Source organism: Gekko japonicus, unplaced genomic scaffold, assembly GCF_001447785.1.
Source record: "Gekko japonicus isolate JY-2015 unplaced genomic scaffold, Gekko_japonicus_V1.1 scaffold1291, whole genome shotgun sequence".
NCBI lineage: Eukaryota > Metazoa > Chordata > Lepidosauria > Squamata > Gekkonidae > Gekko > Gekko japonicus.
This window is the reverse complement of record NW_015172043.1, coordinates 182,762-206,647: the sequence shown is the minus strand read 5'-3', so window position 1 is coordinate 206,647 and position 23,886 is coordinate 182,762. Positions and strand designations below refer to the sequence as shown.

At 44.0% G+C, this 23,886-nt stretch overlaps 1 protein-coding gene across 2 annotated transcripts; it reads left to right on the top strand.

The window, feature by feature from the left end:
- Positions 1-1,599: 1,599 nt before the first annotated feature.
- On the top strand, positions 1,600-23,312 carry POLDIP3 (polymerase (DNA-directed), delta interacting protein 3). Of its 2 annotated transcripts, none has more exons than XM_015420694.1 (9): positions 1,600-1,725; positions 4,800-5,187; positions 5,945-6,019; positions 6,892-6,987; positions 10,794-10,976; positions 13,619-13,696; positions 16,955-17,084; positions 19,910-19,976; positions 21,261-23,312. In XM_015420694.1, the coding sequence occupies exons 1-9, from the start codon at positions 1,613-1,615 to the stop codon at positions 21,433-21,435; spliced, it is 1,305 nt and encodes a 434-aa protein (XP_015276180.1). In that variant the 5' UTR covers positions 1,600-1,612; the 3' UTR covers positions 21,436-23,312. The 2 variants fall into 2 exon arrangements, with proteins under 2 accessions (XP_015276180.1, XP_015276179.1); XM_015420693.1 differs by having other exon boundaries at positions 5,942-6,019.
- The last annotated feature ends 574 nt before the right edge of the window (positions 23,313-23,886 follow it).

Genomic DNA, 23,886 nt, shown 5'->3' with positions numbered 1-23,886 from the left:
AACAAACAAACAAACAAATAAATAATTTCCCTTAAGGGTATCTTTAGGTGTGCTTAAAATTGTCCTTTGATTTACACTGAAGTGGAATGAAAATAAACAGCTAAAGCTTGCACATGCACATAAGAATTATAGCCAAACAGGAAATGGCCTTTATTAAGGCAAGCTAGAAAACAAAAATGTGTGTGAAAATTGTAAAGATAGGTTAGTAAATGTGCATAGCACACAACTGGCTGTAGGTACAGCAATTTGGGAATGATTATACCTCTTTTGAAGAAGGCCTGATAGGTGCCTCCAAAGGATTTCCCTTATTCAGAGAAAATTCAGTCTTCTGTTGTAGTTCACCTATGCTGGACAACTTTTGTTGGTAGTTCACCTATGAAGTTGCTAAAAAATGAATGTGTAACGCCCTAACACAGCAGAGGCAGTTCCATCATGACATGGCAGTGGCATCCCAAGAACAAATACTGCTAAATCCTCCTTGCTGGAAAGAAGATGGAACGTAATGGCAGGGTCTCAGTTAATTACTCCCAGCATTCCACAATTAAGAATACATCTGCCCATCAATCTCCATTTTTGACATTTATTTCCTTCACTATGCTCTCCCCCAGAAGTAAACCCAAACAAATGATAACCATATAAACTAAGATTGTTGTTCCTGTTTGGTCCTTGAACCTGTGAAACATCATCATGTTGTATGCTAATTTACTGCTCACCTACCTATATAGGACTGTTAACTTCCATTTCATTGTATCTGAAGAAGTGTATGCACATGAAAGCCTATACCTTGAATAAAACTCTGTTGGTCCTAAAGGTGCCACTGGACTCTTAACTTTTTTTCCTATTTACATAAATGCTAAACTTAATAGCATTAGGACAAAGTTTGAGTCCAGTGGCACCTTTAAGACCAACAAAGTTTTACTCAAGGTATGAGCTTTTGTGTGCACACACCCTTCCGCACTCTTGCTTCAACCTAACACTGCAACCTACCTAAAAAACAAACTCAATCAATGGTTACCTGCCTGAGTCAGGGAGTATAAAAGAAGCAAGAATCATTGGCTAGATGTAATTATTTTTTCCAAAAAAGGGTACGGGCAGATCAAACACCGAGGCATCCCACTAAGTAGGCGGGTCACCATAGGGTCGACCTGTACCCGTTCAAAAATTCTTCTCACATTAGCAGTGAGGATCCGGGCGTCACCCCGGATCGTTATTTTCCTTACTCATAAGTTTAAGGCATAACCGTAGCACGCGCAGGGAAGTCATGTGGAAGCGTCCAGTTATTATTCAGGTCAGGATGAGCAAACTTAGGTGATGAAAGAGAATCACAGGCGTTTCAGAACATAACTGTAAGTCCCCTCTTACTGTTATTTCTGAAATAAACGTTGGAAAAGGCATCTTTGAGGTGTAGAAATGACCACTCACGCCCTTTCGGCGAGTATGCAAATGACGTCCCCGCGAGGAACTATGGGAGTTTAGCTACTGCGGCGCTCGCTGTCTCCTCTCTCTTCTCGCGCCCGCGAAGCTTGCTGGACAAAATCGCGAGACTTTCACCCTCTCCCCCCCCCCGCCGCCGTTTGTGAAGGTAGATTGAGACCGGAAGTAGTTAAATCTCATGTCCGGCCTTTGGTCGCAGCGACTTGTCTCCAGGCCTAGCGACGATATGGCGGACTTGTCTCTGGACGAGCTGATCAGGAAGCGCGGCGTGAATGTAAACATGAAGGGGAGGTGAGCCGAGGAAAAGAGGAGCGACTGGCAGAGCTCGCGGGAGGGGCCCAGTTAGCGACCCTCTCAGCCCCTTTCTTGCTTGCAGCGCCGGTCCGAGTTCTGTGAGGGGCAGCCCCCCCGCCCCCCCGGTGGCTGCACGCTGTTCCTTGACTGGTTACGTCTTTTGTCACTTCTAAACTCGGTGGAGCATTTGGCTCTGTGGGGTCTTCGAGCTCGTCTTGTGCGCGCCTGGAGCCTGAGATGTGATAGTTGAATGGGGGGGGGGGGGGGGTTTGACAGTGAATTTGTCTGTAGTAAGATTGTGACCCTTTCTCGATCCTTCCCTAAATCTGATTCTCGCCCTTCCCCAAAATAGTGGGCAGTTGTACAGTCCCAGAAGTGCGGCTCTCGCAGTGTCTCAAGGGATGCTGCGGTGGTGCCGATCTTGAGCCTTCCGTCGTTGGCAGTGCTTTAACGTTGCGTACTTACGGAGCCTGCTGGGGTAGTGGAGCTACCCCTGCCTGTCCCCTTTCTGGGTCCTTGAAAAATTAGCCCACACTATTTCATTTTCCCAGAGGAAACTTTATTCTCTCTCTCTCCTAATGTTGGTATCTCCATCTTGCAGAGTCCCTGTCTATTATTGTCAGGCACTCATTCAGCTTAAAGTGCTCTCCCCAGTTTGTCAGATTGCTCTTTGTTGCTTAAGGGACACCTGCATGCTGGGAACAAAAAACCGCTCAGACATGATATAGTTCCTACTCTGAGTTCTTATCATCTGTGTTAGCTGAACAACATGCAGGGAAATGTTAGGGAATGTTTTGGGGTGCAGTCAGACGGCGTGCTGAGAGTGGGTTAAACTGCTCCACTTCTAACCAGATTATATTTTATCTGGATAATCATGATCACACTTACCTCCCTTATCCCGCCTCACCACGCAGTCACGTCGCTCCACGGCATCTATGCTACCGGCGTGCAGGAGCGTGTGTTGGCGTTTTTTTTTTTTAATTCAGTTTCCACATGCGCATAGGCGCTCATCCATAGAATGGGGGGCTAAACTACCATGGCACATGCACAGAACCGCCAGGGTGAATCAATCCAACCCCTCCAACAAAAGACTTCCCTTTAAACGTTTGACCGGAAAATGGCCTCTGTGAGATCCCAAACTCATCTAAACTCTAAAACAAGTGACCGTTTCAATGTTGGTTTTCTAAACACAGTAACGGAGCTCTGCCTATGCTTACACCGCCAACGCATTTAAAAAATGGCGGTCGAAAAGCAGAAGCCTTGGGCAGCTTTCGAGCGGGGTTTAAACCGGAAGTGGCTTGACACCGGAGGAGCGATCACACAGGGGGGAGAGCTGAGAAAACACCACTTTGGGATCTGGTAACAAAATACTCCAGGTTAAAGGGGTTTTGAGCCGGAAACCAATGGCTGGGGATGGGAGGCAGATGTTGACTGTGTGATCATGCATATAAAATCCATTGCTGAACTGTCATGACACCAGATCAAACGGCGCGTCTGAATGCACCCATTGTGTCATCAACTGTATTTTACAGAAATCAAGAAGACAGACCCCTATTAAGAGGAGCTTGTAATCTAAAATTTGGCTTGACAGACAGAGTGGATGCAATAAATGGCTTGATTTCATCCATCTTTCTGTTGTCAGTTTATGTATTTATTTTCATTTATTCCCTCCCTGCACTACTGTTACCTATCTAGTATAGATTGTAAGTACTCTGCATAGGGCCTAGTTTATGTATGACCCTGCCTTCCCATGGATATTTACCCTGAACACCTACAAGAACTTTCTACTCATATCTGTCCTTAAGTTTTCTGTTGTATAGTATAATTCCTTGGGATGCCACCAGGCTGGCTGTTGAATAATTCCATGTGTCCTAAGGCCTGGGTGTAACCTGTAATTAACTATTGATGTATATTGCTATCACAGCTACAGTTATTTAGCCCAATGACACTGAAGGGGGGGAAACCTATAATATATCATATTTGGATAGTGGTATTGGGATGGGGGGGGGGGAATCTCACCAGTATATGTAGTCTGGCTCCCTTCCTAAGAGCAAAGGGCCTGTCCAGCCGTCTCCTTGTGAGGCACAATAAAAGAAGATTTTATAACATTCCTAGGCAAGCATTCTAAGAGTGCACTGCCAGACAGTCTTACCAATGACACTTTTTGCTGATTTTGCTGCTAATCATTTGACAGTAGAGAACTGTTTGCAGTGAAGGGGTTTTGTCTTCAGGTTGCTTAATGTCTCAGAGCTGTGTACCTTTGTGGCGAAGCACCAAGGTAAATGTCACCTTATGTTCATCTACTGTGATGACCATAGGGACACTTATCATGTCTTGTGGCAGGCACCAACATCAGATTTTGAGGTACTAGCTCTGCACAGGGCTAAACAAATATCCTTAATTCCTAAATGCTTTCAAGAATTGAGCATCAAATTTTTACTCTCCTAAATCACCAGGTACCTACCATATTTTTAGATCTGCTTTTTGCCAGGGTCCAGCCATTTGAGTGAAATGACTAAATAAGAGGATTTGGCCAAGATGTTAATTGAAACATGGTTGAAAGGTAATTTTAATGCACCTTCTTTCCAGTCTATGAAAAGTAACTCTGTGGACTTCTTAGTTAAGCTGGCTGGATTGTGTTTAGATCTTCCAGCTGCCCAGTAATCTCATTTTATTTGTCATTTTCCATAAGTTTAATGTAATACTTCACTGGTCTTGTCTCCATTAGTACAGGTCTGGAACAGGAATCTGGATTCCAAATTTGGGGAGTGAGGAAGGGCAAACAGTTCCTTCCCCTGCTCTGTGCCAGAGTAAAACATGCATGTGATTTTATGTAAGGAGCTAAAAGGAAAGTACAATTGTATGCGTTTGGCGGCTACTTTACAGGACTTAGCTTCTTCTCTGATCAGCTCTGTCCTTTCCATTGCATGTATATTAATGCTGTTCAGTTCCACTTCAGATGATAAAATCTCCACAGTCTCTTCCTTGAGTGGTTTGGAGTTGGCTGTCGTATTTTATTTTGTTGTGTCGAAATGCTGCATCTCACATAACGTTTGACGTTTCTATTCCAGGTTGAACACCAGGCCAGTATTTGGTGGTATCAGATCCCGAATTGGAATCCAACAAACTTTTCTTGGCAGGCCAGCATCAAGTATTGGTTTCCAGCAGACATTTGATGCACGTCAAAAGATTGGCGTTACTGATGCCCGACAGAAAATTGGTGTGAAAGATGCCCGGGAGAAACTGCTTCAAAAAGATGCCAGATTCAAAATCAAAGGGAAAGTACAGGATGCCCGAGAGATGCTCAATTCTCGAAAGCAGCAAGGTAGTGATAAGGTGACCAAGGTTGTTGATGCCAGGGAGAAGATCAGCTTGAAAAGGAGTGTGCCTGCTGCAGCCATTCTAAACACTGCCATGGAAACAGTGGCCCCTGCCATGAAGCTCACAAAAACCATTCAAGTAGGTTATGGTTGTCAGCTGCTAGAGAGCTCCATGTCTTTCAAAGGGAACAGATTGAGGAAAGCAGTAATGTAGTTTAATTTTAAGAGTGATAAATTCATGCATGTGAGTTCTGGATTTTTGCTTTATTCCAAAATCTGAGGTTTCAAGCATAGATATCCCAGTTCTTCTTGCCACATGGATTTTCTGCATATTGAAATTGGTGTTGGTACTTTCTCCAGAATTTAAATTGTTTCTCTCTTGTGATCATACTTGCATTTATTATCCCAAAGTTAAATATGGGGGTTATTTTAATGTTGATTCTATCGACTTGCTTTTTTTTAGCATGGAATACTTGTACAGTGTGTTTGAATATTACTGGGGGGAAATACAGAATAAATTTGCTTGTAATATTCTTGAGTATATGTAAGAAGTTGTACCAGCATTATATAATTGGTTTTTATTACATGATATACAGTCCCTTTCTACACAGAATAGAAAGGCCAGTATAGTGTTATTGTAATATTGTTTTTCCATACTTTTTTGTATCTTTTAATGTCAATGTCTACCCCTCATGTCAGTCAAATGTGGCATGGAAGGGAGGGATGGCAAGGTTACACTTTACCTCTTAAGGATGAAACAATCTGGTACAGAGTGGTCCAGTGCTGCTTATAGTCATAAACTGCAGACTGGAGGAGTCTTATATTCTTCCATAAACTGAGGTCAGGCAAAATGTGCTCTGTTGTTAATTATGTAACTTTCCCCCCCACTACAGCAGAAGGCTGCAGCTTCATCACACTCTCACCCTGCAGGTATGAAGATCAATGTTGTGAACAATCACACACACAAACAGGTGCGTGTCATTCATTACCAGGGTGAGAAATACTCAGTTACTGTAGAACACCAGGAAGGTTTTGAACAGAAACTACATTTGTTTTATAAGATGGGCAAATGATTTGAACCTTTGCTTGCTTTGTGTAAGTTATATATTTATAGGACATGGGCTCAGATATTGTCTGTATTCAGTTCATTCAGACAGGTCACTAAGGATCATATCTCACAATGACAAATCGTTGTCATGGTAGTGAATACTTTTGGAACCTTCCTCCCTAGTTCTGTACTCTGCTGCTAGTGTTTTTCACACTTGCAGTATCCTCTCTGCCCTGCCTCTCTCGGTGTCATTGGCTGATCTTTTTCTGAAGTTACAGAGGACCCAAGTGGGCAGGCTGTCATATTTCCTCTAGCTGCAGTTGACTTCCCTGCTTTCATTTGACAGAGAGGCTGGTTAGACCAGCACTAGCTGGCTGAGTGCTGAGACAAATCCAGGAGAAACTGATGTTGAGATCAGTGAGCAGTTTTAGCCATAATGGACTTCTGAGAGATACTTGATGTAAGCTGACTGAGCTGTTTTGAAACTGTTCATTGGGCACAGATAGGAAGCCCTGTGCCTTTAGAGGTTGCAAATGTTGCTTCAGAGAAGATACATGCATGTTTTCATTGCTTAAGTTAGAAAAATCCCTGGAAGCTAGTAGGACTGTATATGCCACAGCACTGGAATGGATGTGTGTGTGACCATTCTGAAGGGACATCACGGACCCAGATGATATAGTTATTTAACAGCTTACCTCATGAAAGCCAAGTGCCCTTCTCTACCTCACATTTTAGAAAAACAGAAATCTCAAGTAAACTGCTTTCACTTAAATAATTTATTTGCTATTTTTTTAGTGCCTGTATGACATGGAAGATGAAGATGAAGCGGTATCCCCCCTTCCTAGCAAACAGATGAAAATTACTACCACAAACAGCTTTCTTCATAATGCAGTAAGGCTCTGTCTCAGTTGCTCACTCTTTTACCACCCCATCCCCACCTAAGCCCCTGATGTGCGCATGAATGCTGACATGCTGTATACATGCACTGAATGAACAAATTATTACAGCCTTTTTGGCCTTGTATTTCTTTCCATGTATGTGTTGTGGCGCTGCGCAATTGGGTTTAATTATATTTCCATATTTACCTCTGAACAAGTGTCCCTCTGAATTTGTAGACATATGCATCTGTTGCGGAGTGCAAATGTAGCCTTCTCTTTTACCTGTCTCCTCATTGCTGCTTTCCTGCCTCCTTATTGCTTGGGCATTTTATCCTGCTGCTTCTAGATTCTGTTGTACTGCATGCTTGTTCAGGCTACTGATCAGCAGGCATCAGTGTGGCCAAGAATGGAGGCAAAGGCAAGTGGGGAAAGCCGAGCAAAAATCTGGCTTCTGCTAATCAAGGCCAGGCCAGGATCAGTATTGAACCTGCACCATCTTATTTCTGAATTGCTTGAAAATAATTTTAGAACTTAAAGATTTTGGTCATCTGTGGCCTCCTGGTTCTTACTTGCAGTCCAAAATTGATAGATTCCACCTCCCACTACTCCCGCTTCCTCATCTCTTGCTCAGCCCCCCACCCCCTGCCTTTCTTCCACCCAACCCTTCCATTCCCATCTCCGCTTCCTCCCAGCCTGCTTGTTATTACCTCGTGCTCTGTCCCTCCAGCCCTTCTATTTCTGCTCTGGCCTTCCTTCCTGGCAGTTGTTGTCCGTCTTCTCTAACCTTTCCATGGCCATTTGTTTCTGCTGCCCCCCAAGCCAGCAGCGTTTAGCAGGGTTGTTAGGCCACCGTAAAATGATAGCCAAGTCTCACAACACTATGATGAGAGATCTCCTTTTCCCCCACTTAAGCAGTGTCTATGCTCCCTCTAAGCTGTGGAGTCTTGTGAGCAAAAATTCTACTTTGTGAGCTACTGGCACTAAAGTTGTGAGCGAGCGATTTGGCTGCTGCATAAATTAATTTGCTCTGGAGCCATCCTTCCTGAGCTAAGACAAAAATGTGTGAGCCAGAGGCTGAAAATCTGTGAGCTAGCTCACACTAAGTCAGTTTAGAGGGAACACTGGCAGTGATGTCAGTACAAGTTTTTTCTGCAAACCTGAGGATCTCTCCAGGTTTGCAGAAAAAGCTCCTCTATCTGGGCAGCGCCTTCTTGTAGGTTTTAAAAAATCTGTATTGGGTCATCATATTCGGCATTAGCAGTAGAATAATGTCTTGTTCCCAGTAGAGCCTTGTACAGGCTGCTTTCCAGGTGAGTTATGAAATGACATATCCTGCTCTGTTAATTCACTTTGACCTTTAGTCATGGATTGTCATGGATTCTTAACCATGTATACCACTAAACCTTATGGTCTGCTTCACAGGTACATAATGTTTCCCTTTGATTTTTCACGGGGGCATCTTTTTTTGGGGGGGGGGAGAGGGACAGAAATGGGTGAGGAAGTCTGTCTTAGCTACTTTATTTGCCCAGTTTATGATTCAGTAGTTCATGTGCTGCTTACTTCTCTTTAAGCTAAAGCCTTTATTTTTGAAGACTACAGTTGACTTCCTCTGAAACAGTGCTACTGAGCTTAATGGAATTACCTTGACAGAAATAGGCTGTGGGTTGCAACCTAATTCTATCATCGGTACTGAAGTTGTTTCCTTCTCATCATTGCCCTTGTCCACTTTTGTATCTCCATCTGTTAAAACTGTGAAATGGTCAGTCAGAATGGCACAGTCCAGTCCAGAACAGATTCCTTTCGGAGCATTATGTTTTCTGGTGTTCTGTTTTCCTTTGCGATCAGACTAGTAAACAGAGATAACATTTTCAGCATATTATCAAAATCTTTCCTGTGTGATGCAAGCCATCGAAACACTTAGTATTGTTTTGGCAGTTTCAAAATCTAGGTGTGTAACTTCTGAAAGATTTTTTAAAACCTTGTTGGTCATGTCCTAACTGTCTTTTTAATGCTCCCTGCATACTCTACACTTTATCCCTTTCTTCAAACCATTGTAAATACTTTGTTAATAGTCTCAGTGCAGACCCTTTCTTGTTTTCCAAATTAACCTCCCATACTAAATATATTGGCTGCAACATTGAATTTTTGCATGCATGAAGTCTGCCAGTGTAGATATTTCTTCTTTTGTTTTGTGATGGGAAATGCTTGTTATGTATGCACTGAGAGATGGCCCCAGGTCCATGTGAAATATTTTTCTTTCACAAAGAATATGAACAGCTTTGTATCATACACATTAGGTAGGAATTAGTGGGTCTCGCTGGCATGTAAAGTAAAAAAAAAAAATCCTACCCTTTCCTTCTTGTATTCTAGCCATTCTTGCATTTAGATCCCCCCTCACTGCTGTCCTTTTCTCCCTGTTTTTTCCCCCCTTTTCCCCCCCCCCCCCCCAGTGTTTTGTAAGTAGTGATCTTATGCACACCTACCAGGGAGTAAGTCCTATGCAACGCAAAATGATTATTTCCTAGAAAATGTGCATTGGGTTGTGCTGGATCTTCAGTGCCTCTACAGCTCAGCCTTCCAGAAAGCTGCAGTTTGAGGCTTTCTCTTTTCTGCCTTTACTGGAAATGAGGACAGCCCCACTAACAACTTGAGACTGGTCACTGCTCTTCTCCCAGAAAGGGTGAGGGCTGCATCTGGAAACAGCCAGGACCCCATTGCAGGGCTTTCTTCTTCTGTTAAGAGTCAGTAAGCTCTTTGAGAAGAACAGTTTAGCTTGATCACGGGCAGTTTTTACTTGTCACAGAGGTGAATGATATTCATTTACCTCCAGCATAGCAAACTATCTGATGTATTAAAGAACTGCTCTTATAGTTCTGCAGTTTTTTTTTCTCTGGGCTCTTTTAGCTGAGGCATTCTTTGAGCAAAGTAATTTCCTCATGCTAATTACCTAGATAAATGTGTTTCTTGTATAATGTGTTTCAAATGTCTTCTGTAGGTTTTTTTAACTTCATAATTGCTGCTTTAATCCCCCCCCCCCCAATTTGGTGATTGTGTAATTCCACTTTTTGAAATTACTGGAGTCTGCAAAACATACTTTTTTGGTACACGAATTCTGAATTTGGTTGCCCCGTTGGGGCTGTTGCAAGATGACTTCTTCAAATTCTGTTTAATCATATGGGACTGAGAGCCACTGTGGTGGAGTGGAGAGAGAGTTGGCCTAGGATCTAGGAGGCTCAGGTTTAAATCACTCTGCAATGGAAGTTTGCTGGGTGACCTTGGGCCAGTCATGCACTCTCAGCCTAACCTACCTCACAGGATTGTTGGGAGGATAAAATTGTGTATGCTACTTTGGGTCCCCAACGTGGGAAACGGTGGGGTATAAATGATGTAAATAAAATATTTTGTCATCCTTGAAGTTGACAGAGAGTTTCTGCAGGAAGAGCTTTACTTCTGTGGCATTTCTAGGAGGGGGATATCTGTTCCATTCTGTCAAATTAAATGGTTATAATTGATGTCATATCTGTGTACACAATGTAAAATATTTCCCCTTTCAGAGTGCTCTAGAAATGCAAGCACTTCTGATGCAGACGGTTGTTATCCAAAGACAGTTATCCAAAGTGCATTTCTGTCTGTGTAAGTGAAGTTTGGCGGTTAGGGGTTGAGCAGGTGCAGGTCCTTCTCTCACCACATTGACTTTGTTCCTGGGCTTCAGTCTCTCTAGAATGGGAGATGATGCACCTGCCTTTGGCTGCTTAGAGGAAGAGGATCTAGATCTGGCACTTAAAACATTCAGGGATGTTTTGTTCTCCATTTATGTAGGCTGGGCTCAGTGGCAGCAAGTTCTCTCTGTCAAAGACTGTTCCCCTCACAAAAGTGGTCCAGAATGATGCCTATACAGCCCCTCCAGCTCCACCTTCCCCCATTCGGACGAAGGCCCTGACAAACATGTCCCGAACTTTGGTGACCAAGGAGGAGCCCCCTGAAGAGCCTGCACCAATTGAGGTGAGTGAAGGATCCAAAATAAGTAATTCAGCTATTAGCTTTGAGGCATTTGTGAGCTTTTTAGCGGACAGTCTTGTTGCCACGCCGCAACCAACCTCTCAATGCAGATACAGTATGTGAACTGGCCCCTTGGCTGCCTTTGGATTCAGTATTTAATAACTTCAGCTGACTCTCCCAGGCTGATGTAGACGGGACCCTGGGTTCTGTTAGACCAGCCACGTGCCTCTTGGATCCGTGCTCCTCATGGCTGGTGAAAGCTGGTGATGGGAGGATATGGGGCCCACTGATGGACATTATCAATCTGTCCCTGGAGACGGGGGTCTATTCAGAGGGTCTGAAAGAAGCTGAGGTGGTTACCGCTCTCAAAAAAACCAACCTTGGATCCTACCGCTCCTTCCAATTACTGCCCAGTTTCAAATGTGTAGTTTTTGTGTAAGGTAATTGAGGCAGCAGTAGTCAAGCAGCTCCAGAGTTTCTTGGATGACACATTCCAGTCCAGTTTCCGCCACGGGATGGAGACAGTGCTGGTTACCCTTACAGACGATCTCTGCAGACAGCTGGATCTAGGCGGGTCAGTGCTGCGGCTGTTACTCGATCTCACGGCAGCATTCAGCATGGTTGATTGGAGTCTCATAGTGCACTGCCTTGCCAACGTGGGAGTTCATGGGGTATCGCTGAGATGGCTTTCCTCATTTCTCTTTGGTTGGAGGCAGAGGGTGGCTCTGGGTGAGAGGACGTCAACTAGTAAAGGTAAAGGTTTCCCTTGCTCGAAAGTCAGTTGAATCCAACTCTATGGGGCAGTGCTCATCTTCATTTCCAAGCCGAAGAGCCAGTGCTGTCCAAAGACATCTCCATGGTCATGTGGCTGGCATGACTAGACGCCAAGGCACATGGAACGCTGTTACCTTCCCACCAAAGCGGTACCTATTTATCTACTTGCAATTTCTTGCTTTCGAACTGCTAGGTTGGCAGGAGCTGGGGCCAGAGATGGGAGCTCACTCCATCACGCAGCACGAGGGTCTCAAATCACCAAACACCGGCCTTCCAGTCTGCAGTTCAGCATCTTAACCTCTGTGCCACCGCAGCCCGGATATCAGCTAGACACCCCTTAATATGTTGGGTGCCTCAGGGCAATCCCTCTCTCCAGTGCTGTTTAACATCTATGTGCACCCCCTTGCCCATCTGGTATGGAGTTTCAGTCTGCTGACACCAAGCGATACCTATTAATGGATGGCCGCCCAGACACCACCCCGCATAATTTGGCAATGGGCTTGAAGGCCATGGTGGGATGGCTTAAAAAGAGCCGGCTGAAACTGAACCCAGCAAAGACAGAGGTTCTGTGGCTGGGGAGGGGGCTCAGGATTGGGACACAGACTTCCCACCCTTGACAGGGTGCCACTGACACCAACACAAACTGTCAGGAGTTTGGATGTGGTCCTGGATACCTCCTTATCTATGGAGGCGTAGGTCACGAATGTTGCCAACCTGGCATTCTTCCATCTATGCCAAGCATGGCAACTGGCCCCTTTCTTGTTGCTCCCTGACCTAACTACAGTAATCCATGCAACGATCACCTCCAGGCTAGCCTACTGTAATTCATCCTGTGCTGGCCTGCCCTTGAGACTGACCTGGAAACTCCAACTGATCCAGAATGTGGCGGTGCAAGTCCTGATGGGAACGTAATGGATGGCACATATTCAGCCTGTGCTGCACCAGTTACACTGTCTTCCAGGGGAGTACAGAGTCAGGTTCAAGGTTTTGGTATTGACTGTTAAGGCCTTGAGCAGTCTGGGACCTACATATCTTCAGGACCGCCTCCTCTGGTTCCTCTGCTGAGAACAACCTACTGGTGATCCCTGGCCCTAAAGACATCTAGCTGTCCTCAACCAGAGCCAGGGCTTTTTCAGCCCTGGCTCTCACCTGGTGGAACTCTGTGCCAAATAACCTCAGGGCCCTGTGGGGCCTAATGCAATTCTGCGGGGCCTGGCAGAGATGTTCCTCCAGGCTTTTGGTTGAGGGCAGCAACAAGCAACAACATGGCTGGCACCTCCCCCCCCCCTTTTCTTCCTTGCCCTGCTTGCGGGGTGGAAACCCGGTCCAGAACTGGTTAAAGGTTGTCTATTAATGCCATTTGGGGAATGATTTTAAGCCTGTATTGTTATATTTATTGTATTTTAACTGGAAATTATGTTGTTTAATTATTTTTATTGATGTAAATTGCCCAGAACCCTGTGCATTCGGGGACTGGTCATTTCATAAATCCAAAGTATAAATAAATAAATGCCCCCCTCATGGCAGATACAGATTCCTTACTAACAAACAAGTCTGCACTTAATTTTCCCTAAACTAAGAGCAGCATTTAATGTGCACTTCAGCAGTAATTTGAGCTGATAAGAGTTTTGAGAGCCAAGAGAGTGCTTCCTGTTCATGTTTGCAAGGCACATGTTTGGTGAAAGAAGAGAATAAGAGGTTAGCAGGAATCATGCAAAACAGTGGAAATTCTGTGAAGACAAAACTTTGCTGATTCGTGCCCTTACCATTCATCAGTTTCCCTCTTCCTTAGAGTCTTAAGTTTTCTGTTTTCACCTGTTGCGTACTTTCTGTCCATTCTGCATATGACACATTGGTCTGTTTCTTGGCAGCTGGCCTTCAGCCCATTAGAAGGTACCAAGATGACTGTGAATAATTTGCACCCTCGAGTCACAGAGGAAGACATTGTTGTGAGTATCATACTGTCGAGGCCTGGAGGCCGGGATGGATCTGTTTCCTGTACCCCTGTGATGAATGATCTGCGCTGGTTACCCCTCTGCTTCTGAGCACAGTTCAGAGTGCTTGTTCTGACCATTAAGGCCATACAGGGCTTGGGGCCAGGGTACCTGAAGGTCTGCCTTCTCCTGTACTCTCCAGCCTGCCTCTCAAGCCCTGCTCTTTGTGCCCCCCCCCCCACCTTCAGAGCTGAGGTAGGTGGGGACTAAAGCCAGGGCATTTTCTGTAGCGGCACCTCCTCTTGGAAATGCCCTGCCCTCAAAGCCTCGCCTGGTGCCTGCTTTACTCTCATTCAGTTGCCAGGCTAAAAATGCATCTTTTTACCCAGACTTTTAATTAGGGGGCTTCTCTTACCAGTTTTTCAAATGGTTAGTTTCTCTTTTGGGGTAGTTTTTAATGCTGTTTATGTCCAATAGCTTGTTTTTAGTATGTTGGCATGGTTTTAACTGTAAGCTGCCTCAAGCAGGGCTCTGAAAAAGAGGCATAGAAATATCCTAAATAAGTAAATAAATAAGATATTCCTAAAATGTAAATTAGTTTGGGATGCATGCTTTCTTCAGGGATAATCTGGTACTCCATTCACTGGTCATCCTCTTGTGTGAATATATTCCATCATATTGTCAACAGCGCCCTTCTACTGAAGACAAATAGGTCAGTCCCTATGCAAAAGCATAAAATGACACAAGTGTGACATTAAAAATCATAATATTTAGAAACCAAGGGAAGGGATATTTCAGTCTCCCAGGCCTCTCTATTACTGGCCTCAAAAGTACTTCAACAGAAGAACTCCAAAGGGAGACTCCAGTTTGACATTGCTGAATTGGGACGTTAAGAAGTTTCACACTATCCCCTCCCCCTGACTTGGGATTTTATCTCAGTATTTATCAGTACATAAATTATTATGGTCAAAGGCCACCTCAGAAGTGAATACAATAGTCACTGTTAGTGTAAACGATCTTAGAAAAACCTTGGACTCTGTACCTGTTGCAGGTGTTAACTAGTGAACTAACCTAGCTGGTGAATACTCATTTTGGGTTTTTTAATTAGATTTGAATTTTAGGTAATTGCATTATGTAATGTATTTTCCTACATTTCATAGCCCCTTAACCCTGATGCTTGATTTTAAACACACGCCCCCTACATAAAATAACTTCATAATGAGGATCCAGTCATTGCATCTGGAGAACTTGGTTCTTGTCCGTGAAAATTTATGCTGGAATAATTTTTAATCTTCAAGATGCCACAAGATTCTTGTTTTATTTTTGACACAACAGACAACCCCTCTAGAATTAGTTCTCCATTAGAAGTGGAATGTGTCCTACAGAATTAATCCTGACATTTGTGCTGAGCTGGCAGAACTAGTCTACTTCGCTTGCAGGATATCCCCTGCAGTGGAGAGATGCTTAAAAAGAACAGTTCACTGCCATGGTCTTGATCCCTAATACTGCATGCATTTCCAGCATGTGTCTGTCTCACGCCAAGTCCTTCAAATCTGTAAAACTGCTTATTTTAAATTTTACAATAGACGACTTAATACAAGCATTAAAATGCAATGATTGTATCAAAACACTGAAGTATCATAAAAATTCAAAACGGTAACTGAAACACACTAGGACTAAAGGAAACCAGCAAAGATAGCAAAACAACTCAAACCCCTAATGGCTTAGGTCAGGGGTCCCCAACCTTTTCAAGCCAGCATGCTTCTTTTGAATTCTGACATAGTGTTGTTGTAGACATTAGATTCCATGTCAAAAATGAAGTCAAATGAGGAGGAAGTTCTTGTATTTTATTGTAATTAAATATGGAAAACAGTTAGGCCAAAGAACCCATCAAAACTGACTACTTTCTTCCCAGCATAATCAGGAAACATGCTTCAATTAATAGGAAAACAATAAGACCAAATAGCTAAACAACAATTGACAACTCTTCCTTTTCTTCTTCATCTTCTTCTTCTTCTTGAGCATATTCTGAACATATTCAGGAAATACATAAAGTTAAATACTTAAAATGACATCATACCATCATCATGGGAATAATATTCAAACAGCATAATTGGTTACAAAAGCTTAAACAACATTTACATAAAAATCTCCTTATTGGTCAAATGTAAGTAAGGTGTTTCTATGCAATAGCGTCACATATTTACTTGACATGACCTAAGGCATATCGGCTAAAGCTTGTTCTTCCCCAAACAAAAGTATTCATTACTGATACGAGTCTAAAATCCTATCTGACCCAGACATTGAAAGGTTTGCCCTAAGAACTACAGAATCATGAACTTTGTACCTATTATGTTGCTTGCTAGCAATATCAGACCTACAAGAGGAAAGCCTTCTATATAACAGGCCTTTCTAACATCCTAATAAAATATTACTTAAAGAATAAATCTATAAAAACCAGAGAAATATGAATAATCAAAACAGGGGAAAATCTATATAGTCCCATCTCTACTACAGTGTGGGGGGTGCAGAAACAAAATGGCTGCTACAGGAGGTGTGGCCAGCCACAAAATGGCTGTCACATCTTACCTTCAGTCACACAGTGAAGAGCCAGTTTAGCGTAGTGGTTAGGAGCATGGACTCTATAATCAGGGAGAACTGGGTTTGATTCCCCAGTCCTCCACGTGCAGCTGCTGGTGTGACGTTGAGTCAGTTATAAGTTGTTTCAGAGCTGTTGTCTCAGGAGCAGTTCTCGAAAGAGCTCTCTCAGCCCCATCTACCTCACAGGGTGTCTGTTGCAGGAAGGGAAAAGAGATTGTAAGCTGCTCTGAGACTCCTTCGGGTAGTGAAGGGTGGGGTATAAATCTCCTCCTCCTCCTTCTCCCTTCTCCTCCTTGTGTTGTGCTGGCAGCTGCTGTCAAACAATATTTTTTAAAAATCTGCACAGTCAGTCAATTTCCAATGGGCAGTCAGAAGCCTTGCTGGGCAAAAGTCCCACCTGGCCCCACTCACTTTCTAAAAACACTTGGTGGGCCCCATGGCACCCACAGGTGTTATGTGGGGGACTCTGGCCTAGGTGAATAAAATTGTTTTTATAAAACAACAGTAGAAGAGAGTGTTCCACAACAAGGGCATCACCTTAGAAAAGGGCCCTCTCCACAGTCTGTAGCTACATAACTTCTGACTGTGGAAGCTCTTAGAAGGGCCTACATTATGCACTTCTTAAAGGTAATAAGCAACAGTAATAAATACAATTATTTGCTCTTTCTGCAGGAGTTGTTCTGTGTATGTGGTGCTCTGAAGCGAGCCCGTCTAGTGCACCCTGGGATGGCTGAGGTTGTGTTTGTGAAAAAGGAGGATGCCATCACTGCATATAAGAAATACAACAACAGGTGCTTGGATGGTAAGTGTAGCATTCGCCCCACCAGAGTTCTTGGATGGTACTGCTGATGTATTAACTGTTTTAAGAACTTATCAGAACCTGGGAAGAGGGGCCATAATAGGAAGGCCCAGAGACCATTTTCAGGAATTGTTGGGTGTTCAGCATGCAGCTACAATGTTTACACTGTTTGGGAAGGTATCAGAAGTTTGCCCTTTTTGTCAAAGCACAGTCGTTAGGACTAGAAGGTCACTCTGTCAAGACCTTTGCCTGGTTACCTGAATGTGCTGGAATAGCCGAAAAAAATACCGAATAAATGCCTTATTGGTATTTATTCGGTATTCCTAAGCCAAATGCAAATTCAGGAAACTTTTCAGCTACCAAATAGAGTTTCCCAAATTTATTTGGCTCTTTTGGCTTTCAGGTAATTGAATGCAGACTTCCCTCCCCCTGTGGCTTCCCTAGTCAATTTCACTTCCCGCCAGTCAGCTTTTAGGTTTAAGCCAGGGAAAGCCGCCTCTCTATGCCTTCCCTTCTCCAGCTGTCCCAGGGCTGCTGGGGAAGTGCAGGCAGAGAGCACAACCATGTTTTAATGCCTTTCTTTCCCTCCCCGAGGTCAGTGAGGGAAGGAAAGGCATTTAAACATGCCTGCGCTGTCTCTGCCTGCCCTTCTCCAGCCTCTCCACAGCCCTGTGGCAATTGGAGAAGGGCAGGCAGGGAGCCCAGGCGTGTTTCCATGCCTTCCCTGTGCTTCCCCAGCCAGCGTGGAAACATGCCGGGGCTCCCTGCCTGCCCTTCTTCAGCTGTGCCGCAGGGGCAGATCTCGGGAAGGGAAAGAAAGGCATTTAAACAGGCCTGCGCTGATTTTCCCTTCCCTCCCTGAGTGTCTCTGCAGCAGCAGGGAGGGAAGGAGGCATGTTTCAATGCCTTCCATATGCTTACCCAGCCAACCCGCAGTGGCAGGCCAGCTGGGAAGCCAAGGGTAGCCGTGGAAACATGCTTGGGCTCCCTGCCTGCCCTTCTCTAGCTTCCCTGGGGCAGGTAGAGAAGGGAAGGCAGAGAGAGGAGGCTCTCTGTGGTCACTCCCCTGGCTAGTCGGCTGTTAGGTTTAAATAGCTTAAACCTAAGGCTGACTTGGGGGGGGGGGGGAGTGAAATCAACCAGGAAAGCTGCAGCGGCTTCCAGAGAGAAAGAAGGCATTTTAACATGCCTCCCTTCCCTTCAGTTGGGTATATAAGACCCAAATATATTCAGCAATACCAAATATTTCCCCAGTCCCAATACTTTACCAGTATTGGACTGGGGAAATTTCACATTTACCAATATTTTTCAGGTCTGATATATCCGAAGACAAAAAATGCCGACTTTTTTTTTTTTTACACAGCCCTATGCTGGAAGCCTTTGTTGAGCCACTAAAAGGAGAGATATTCATTATGAATATATTTTCTGAAAGAAATAATTGGGCTCTAGGGTTTGTGTCCTTTGTTAATTTCTATTACAATGGGTGGGGGGAGATGAGAAGCCATGCTGGGGATGGAAAGCAAGCTTTTTTGGGATCATTCTGTGTCCCCTTTTCACCTCAGTCTCAGCTTTCAATAACATGGCAGCATTGCTTTAACTTTCAACTTTATTTTGTTCTATTAAGTAATGAAAACAATAGCCAGTCCAAAGGAGTAGGCTTTGGTTCTCAAGTAGGCATCCAGACCTGAACTCTCAAACAGGTAGCCAAGTTTCTGCCACAGGTACTATGCTTTTCACTGAAGTGTAGTCTGGGTTACAGTGCCAAGAATATCAAAGTTCATCCCTGAGCCTGTCTCGGTGGGGAGTGCACGGTATAAATCAAATAAATAAAAATTGTCATCCCTTGAATATCAAAGTTCACAAAGGATTCTGGTTGAGGGGGATGCTGGGGATCTGAGGATGGGGCAGGAGTTCACTACTTCCTCCCCCATGTGTTCCATTTGTGTATTTAATCCCCCCCCCCGCCTTTGCTTTCTACCTGATTGGAGCACCTCTGGATTAAAAACTAGGACCTTTAGCTATACCTTGGAATCTTGAGCCTCAATCTAAGATGATGGCTGGTTTCCACAAAGGTTAATCTGAATTCCTTCCAGCTATAAAGCCATCTTCCATGATACTATATTTTCTTATAACATTGGATTCTTCAAAGTTACCTACATTTTGTGGAAACTGATTTACTGATTTCTGTTTATGCTTTTGGTTGTTGAGTTAGGATTTTATGATCAGCATTTGCTGCACATTAAACATTTTTCAGGGAAATCTCAATTCAGGCAGTAAAGTATTTCCTGTGCTGCTTAAGGGCATGGATATATGCCCTTAAATCTTAAGTAGGCTTTCTCAAAGACAACTCAGATACACACAAAAGGAGTTCATTTGGACAGAAATTTGTCAATGAAATATATCAGTGGGTTGTGATTCACCTTTCTGTTAAGAAAAACAAAGGGATGTGCCATTTTATATAACATTTCTGAAAAATATAATGTACCTTGTTGCTGGTTTTGATATGTAAAAAAGGGCAAACTTTTACTGGGCCAGTGGTGCACTGCCTTCTGAAAATGCGCCCTGTACGTTGCATCTTGCTTTGGGGGTTTTTTTGTTTTTGTTTTTGTTGCTTGCAGTGTAAAGAAGTGATGCAGACTCCAGTCTGCTTTGTTTGATCACTGATATTTGATGATTTGTCCTTCTGCCAGTCAGAGGTGATTGTGTGCTATGAGGGGAAACCATTATTTTGGATATCTGCTCCACTTTCAGTAGGAGTGATTAAAAAGTGGGTGCAATACTTTCTTTCCATGCTAGACTGTTTAGTTTCCTTTGTTTTCATTCACCAGGGCAACCAATGAAATGCAACCTTCATATGAATGGAAATATCATCACATCTGACCAACCCATCTTGCTGTAAGTATGTTCAAGGAACTATGGTATTTTGCTTAGGGACATCATAGAATACCTTGCTCTGTAGCAAAATGTCAGTGGATTGTCTGAAAGGGAGATAACAGCCTCTGTCTGTTCATTTTACTCTTAAAAATTCCCATTTTTGCCACACAGATTTTGAGCTGCGTATGCAGCAGTTGTACTTTCTGCTTAAGGTTTCATCAGGTTTCTCCCAGCCTCTGACAGCTAGTTTTGATCATCAGAAGGAGAATTTTGGTTCAAAAGATGGTGGCTGAGTTTCCCTGTTCTGCATTATTCTGCCCAGGACACTGGATAATTTAAATACCATGAACGTTTCTTTTGGCTTAAATGAGCTATGCGGTACCTTGGCTGGGAACCACTGAAAAGTATAAACTTGGATGCTCAGCTCAGCATTTTGTTTTCTTGCCATTTTTATTTATTTTATACTATTTATATCCCACTCTCCCCAAGACCAGCTCAGAGTGGGTGACAACAATTTATACAACATACATTTTAAAAACTTTCCAGTGGTACAAAAAACAATCTCAATAAATACTATAAAATACAATTTCAAGATGACATAAAAACTCCTATGGGGGGCAATGTACAGGCATCTGATAGAAGGGAAAGGGGGGGGAGTGAGAAAGAGGGGAAGGCCAGAACTTAGATAGGCCTATCACCATAGGCCCAACGGAACAACTCTGTTTTGCAGGCCCTGCAGAATTGTACCAAATCCCGCAGGGCCTTGGTCTCTCCCAGAAGAGTGTTCCACCAGGCTGGGGCCAGGGCCAAGAAGGCTCTGGCCCTAGTTGAGGACAGCCAAATGCTCTTTGGGCCCAGAGACCACCAGTAGATTTTGGTCACTCAAGCATAATGCTCTGCTGGGGACAGACCAGGAGAGGTGGTCCCAAAGGTATGCTGGTCCCTGACCATTAAGGGCTTTGAAGGTTAGCACTAGAACTGTTAATCTGATCCGGTTTTCAGACTGGAGCCAGTGCAGCAGATAGTGCACCAGTTGGATATGCGCTCTAAAAGGCGTTCCTGTCAGAACCCTTGCAGCTGCATTCTGGATCCGTTGCATTTTCCGGATCAACCTCAAGGGAAGCCCTGGGTAGAGCAAGTTCCAGTATCCCGCCTGGAGGTGACCATTGCATGGATCACCGTGAGTAGCTCCTGTTTCAAACTCTTTAGCTCCTCGGTGTACCAAGGGGTTATTTTGGCACAGGAACAAAGAGGCTAGAGTGAGTTTGTCATGAATTTAACTCTGTTTTCTGTTGTTTCCCACAGTCGATTAAGTGACACCCCCTCAGTGAAGAAAGAAGGTGAACCACGTCGAACAAGTGTAGGCGCCTCCTCAAATCCTCCTGCAGAGGTGGACCCTGATACCATCTTGAAGGCACTCTTCAAATCCTCAGGGATCTCTGCCTCTGTGCAGCCTACAGAGTTCAAAATCAAACTTTGAGGAGTGGAAGGCAAGAAGTGGACTGGAAAACCTATTGAGCACGGGAAATAGGGAGATGTATGCAGGAACACAACTGTTACTGCAGTTGACCGTGCGGAGACCTTTGTTTTTCTACAGTTGCTACCTTCCTGTACAATAGTACTGTCCCTAATATATGTGTTCTGTTTTCATAGTTGGAGTTTTTTGCCCGCATATTTCTAAAGGATTAATCTTCCCTTCCTCCAGTGAGAAATATAGCACCAAGCTTAGACCATACAACTCCTTCCTTTGTTTCAGTCCTCTAGTAGCCAGCCAGGAAAAGTGCCATCTGGCAAAAGGGCACAAGCAGCATCTTGCTTGGGCTGGCATCTTTTGAGTGAGAGATGGAGTCCCTTTACTTTTGACTGGTGATAAAACTTCATTTCATTTTTCAGTGCAACAATGTCTAGGGATGAGACCAGGTGTGGTGCTGGACTGCCACACCCTTAATAATACCAGTAGCAAGTTTTAAAACTGTAAAATTACATTCATGCAGCATCCCATAGTCAATTAAGACAGCCCCTCAGTGAAGAAGGAAGGGGCTGTGCAGGCAGTGGGAGGAATGTATAGGTACGGGAACATGGCATGCCCTACACTTCTGTTCTCTCCCTGCTTGTGTTGAACATGTGTTAGCAAGAGAAGAAAGGGCCCCACTCCCAACATTGACATCATCTTCAGTCTGAAGATGTCACAAAACTGCTTTCTCATCCTTTGGATGCATGGGATTTTGTTTATCAGTAGAATACTCCTTTTCACTTTGTGCACCCCTCCATCTCGACCATTTGAGCAGGAGAGAAAGTGCCTGCACTCCTGCTCCACCTTCAGTTTTTCAGGAAGGAGCAGAGCAGTCCACCTCTCTTGCATTGTGCTTTAAAAGCTCTGCAGGCCCTTGTTTTGCTTGCTCAGACAGACCTGGATTCATGCCTGTGTGTGCTGCTCATGGACCTTGCTGGGAGACAAACTTCTAGACTTGTTAGAATTGCTTTCAGGGGCTTCTCCTTGTCCTACCCTGCCTTCCCTCATCCCACAGCAAAGGTTCCTCACTCTGGCTGGAGGTGAGTTTGGTCACAGAAACAACTTCCACCTCCCGCTTTTGAGAACTGTTCAATAGTGAAAATGGCATCCTTTAACACTCTCCTATATTTGGGGCAGACTGTGGTACTGCTGTACTGCACTATTGCTGACTTGTCTGTCCTGGAAAATAGCAAGTGCCACATGCCGTTGATAGTGAGAGACCTTGCCCAGTTGGCACAGAACATGGAAGGGGAAGTAGGGAGTGAACCAAACTCCAAGGAAGAAGGATGCACTTTGGTCCATCCAGAATCTTTCACTGACTTGCCAGTCTTCACTAGGAGACATGCACTCCCCCTTTTGTTAATATCCCATTACCCAGTGGAAACAGAATTGTCAACAGTTCAAATAGATGCATTAATTTAAACTCAAGCCAAGCCAAGGGTACTAAAAGCTACTTTTAAATTAGGGTGGGGGCTTAAATCTTTATCCTTCCAGCTACAAGGCTAGCCCTCTGTTCATCTGTGCTGAAATCCTGTAGTGTGATTAGATCACTTTCATAGCAGAGCTTGCCGCTCTATGGATTCTTCTGCTTTTTCATCTGTACAATCCGTTTCATCGGGTCACGTCCCATCATAACCCTCCAGGACATGCAAGGAGATTTGTTTCCAGTGTGATTTGATCATCTGGATTATTCATTTCAGTCTGGTCATAATGTCACCCTTGCTTGGGAGATGCTGTTCGTGAACTGGAGAACTGTTATGTGTGTACAGAATTGCAAATCCCTGTCCCAGACAGCTATGTTCCATTGGAATGGTGAATTACAGGGGAAGGGAAGGTTGGGGCTGGAGGACACTATGTATTATGTTTCTGAATAAACATTTGTTATACAGAGACTGGAGTCTGCATCACTTCTTTACACTGCAAGGAAACAAAAAAGTAAATCAATGGAGGAGGGCAACTTTTCCACTGAAGTTTGGATGCCCTTTCTTTGACCCTACCAACAGAATCAAATGTTAGCATTTGTTCCTAGACTGTCTCATTAAAGGCTGCCTGCATGTTGGAATATTCCCAGGTGGTGTTCAGCCTAGTCCAATCTCTGACACAGTATACTTCTGTGTGCAGGTGTGCTTTTTTATGGTGTCTGAGAAGCTATAAGAAAACAAGTATCAGAAGTATAAACCAAAATATTTTATCAATTAATTCCTTTATTACAGGAGGGCACTGGCTGTATCTCTTTTGCCTGATTAGCCCTATGCTTACCTTGGTGGGTAATTTAAACAGTTCTCCCTCTGAGGCAGAGGACATCTTGGGTGATTCCCACCATCCTATCAGGGAGAGGCGGGAACAAAATTCTTTCTTCCTCTTCCTGTGTGGATTGGGAACGCCCCCTCTTCAGTACTTTTCCTTTCAGGACGTTCA

Bases quoted from the DNA above. Each gene is read 5' to 3' on its own strand.
- POLDIP3 (XM_015420693.1), top strand. From the start codon at position 1,613: ATGTCCGGCCTTTGGTCGCAGCGACTTGTCTCCAGGCCTAGCGACGAT. The intron at 1,726-4,799 runs GTGAGCCGAGGA...TTTCTATTCCAG, and splicing joins AATGTAAACATGAAGGGGAG to GTTGAACACCAGGCCAGTAT. The intron at 5,188-5,941 runs GTAGGTTATGGT...CCCCCACTACAG, and splicing joins AGCTCACAAAAACCATTCAA to CAGAAGGCTGCAGCTTCATC.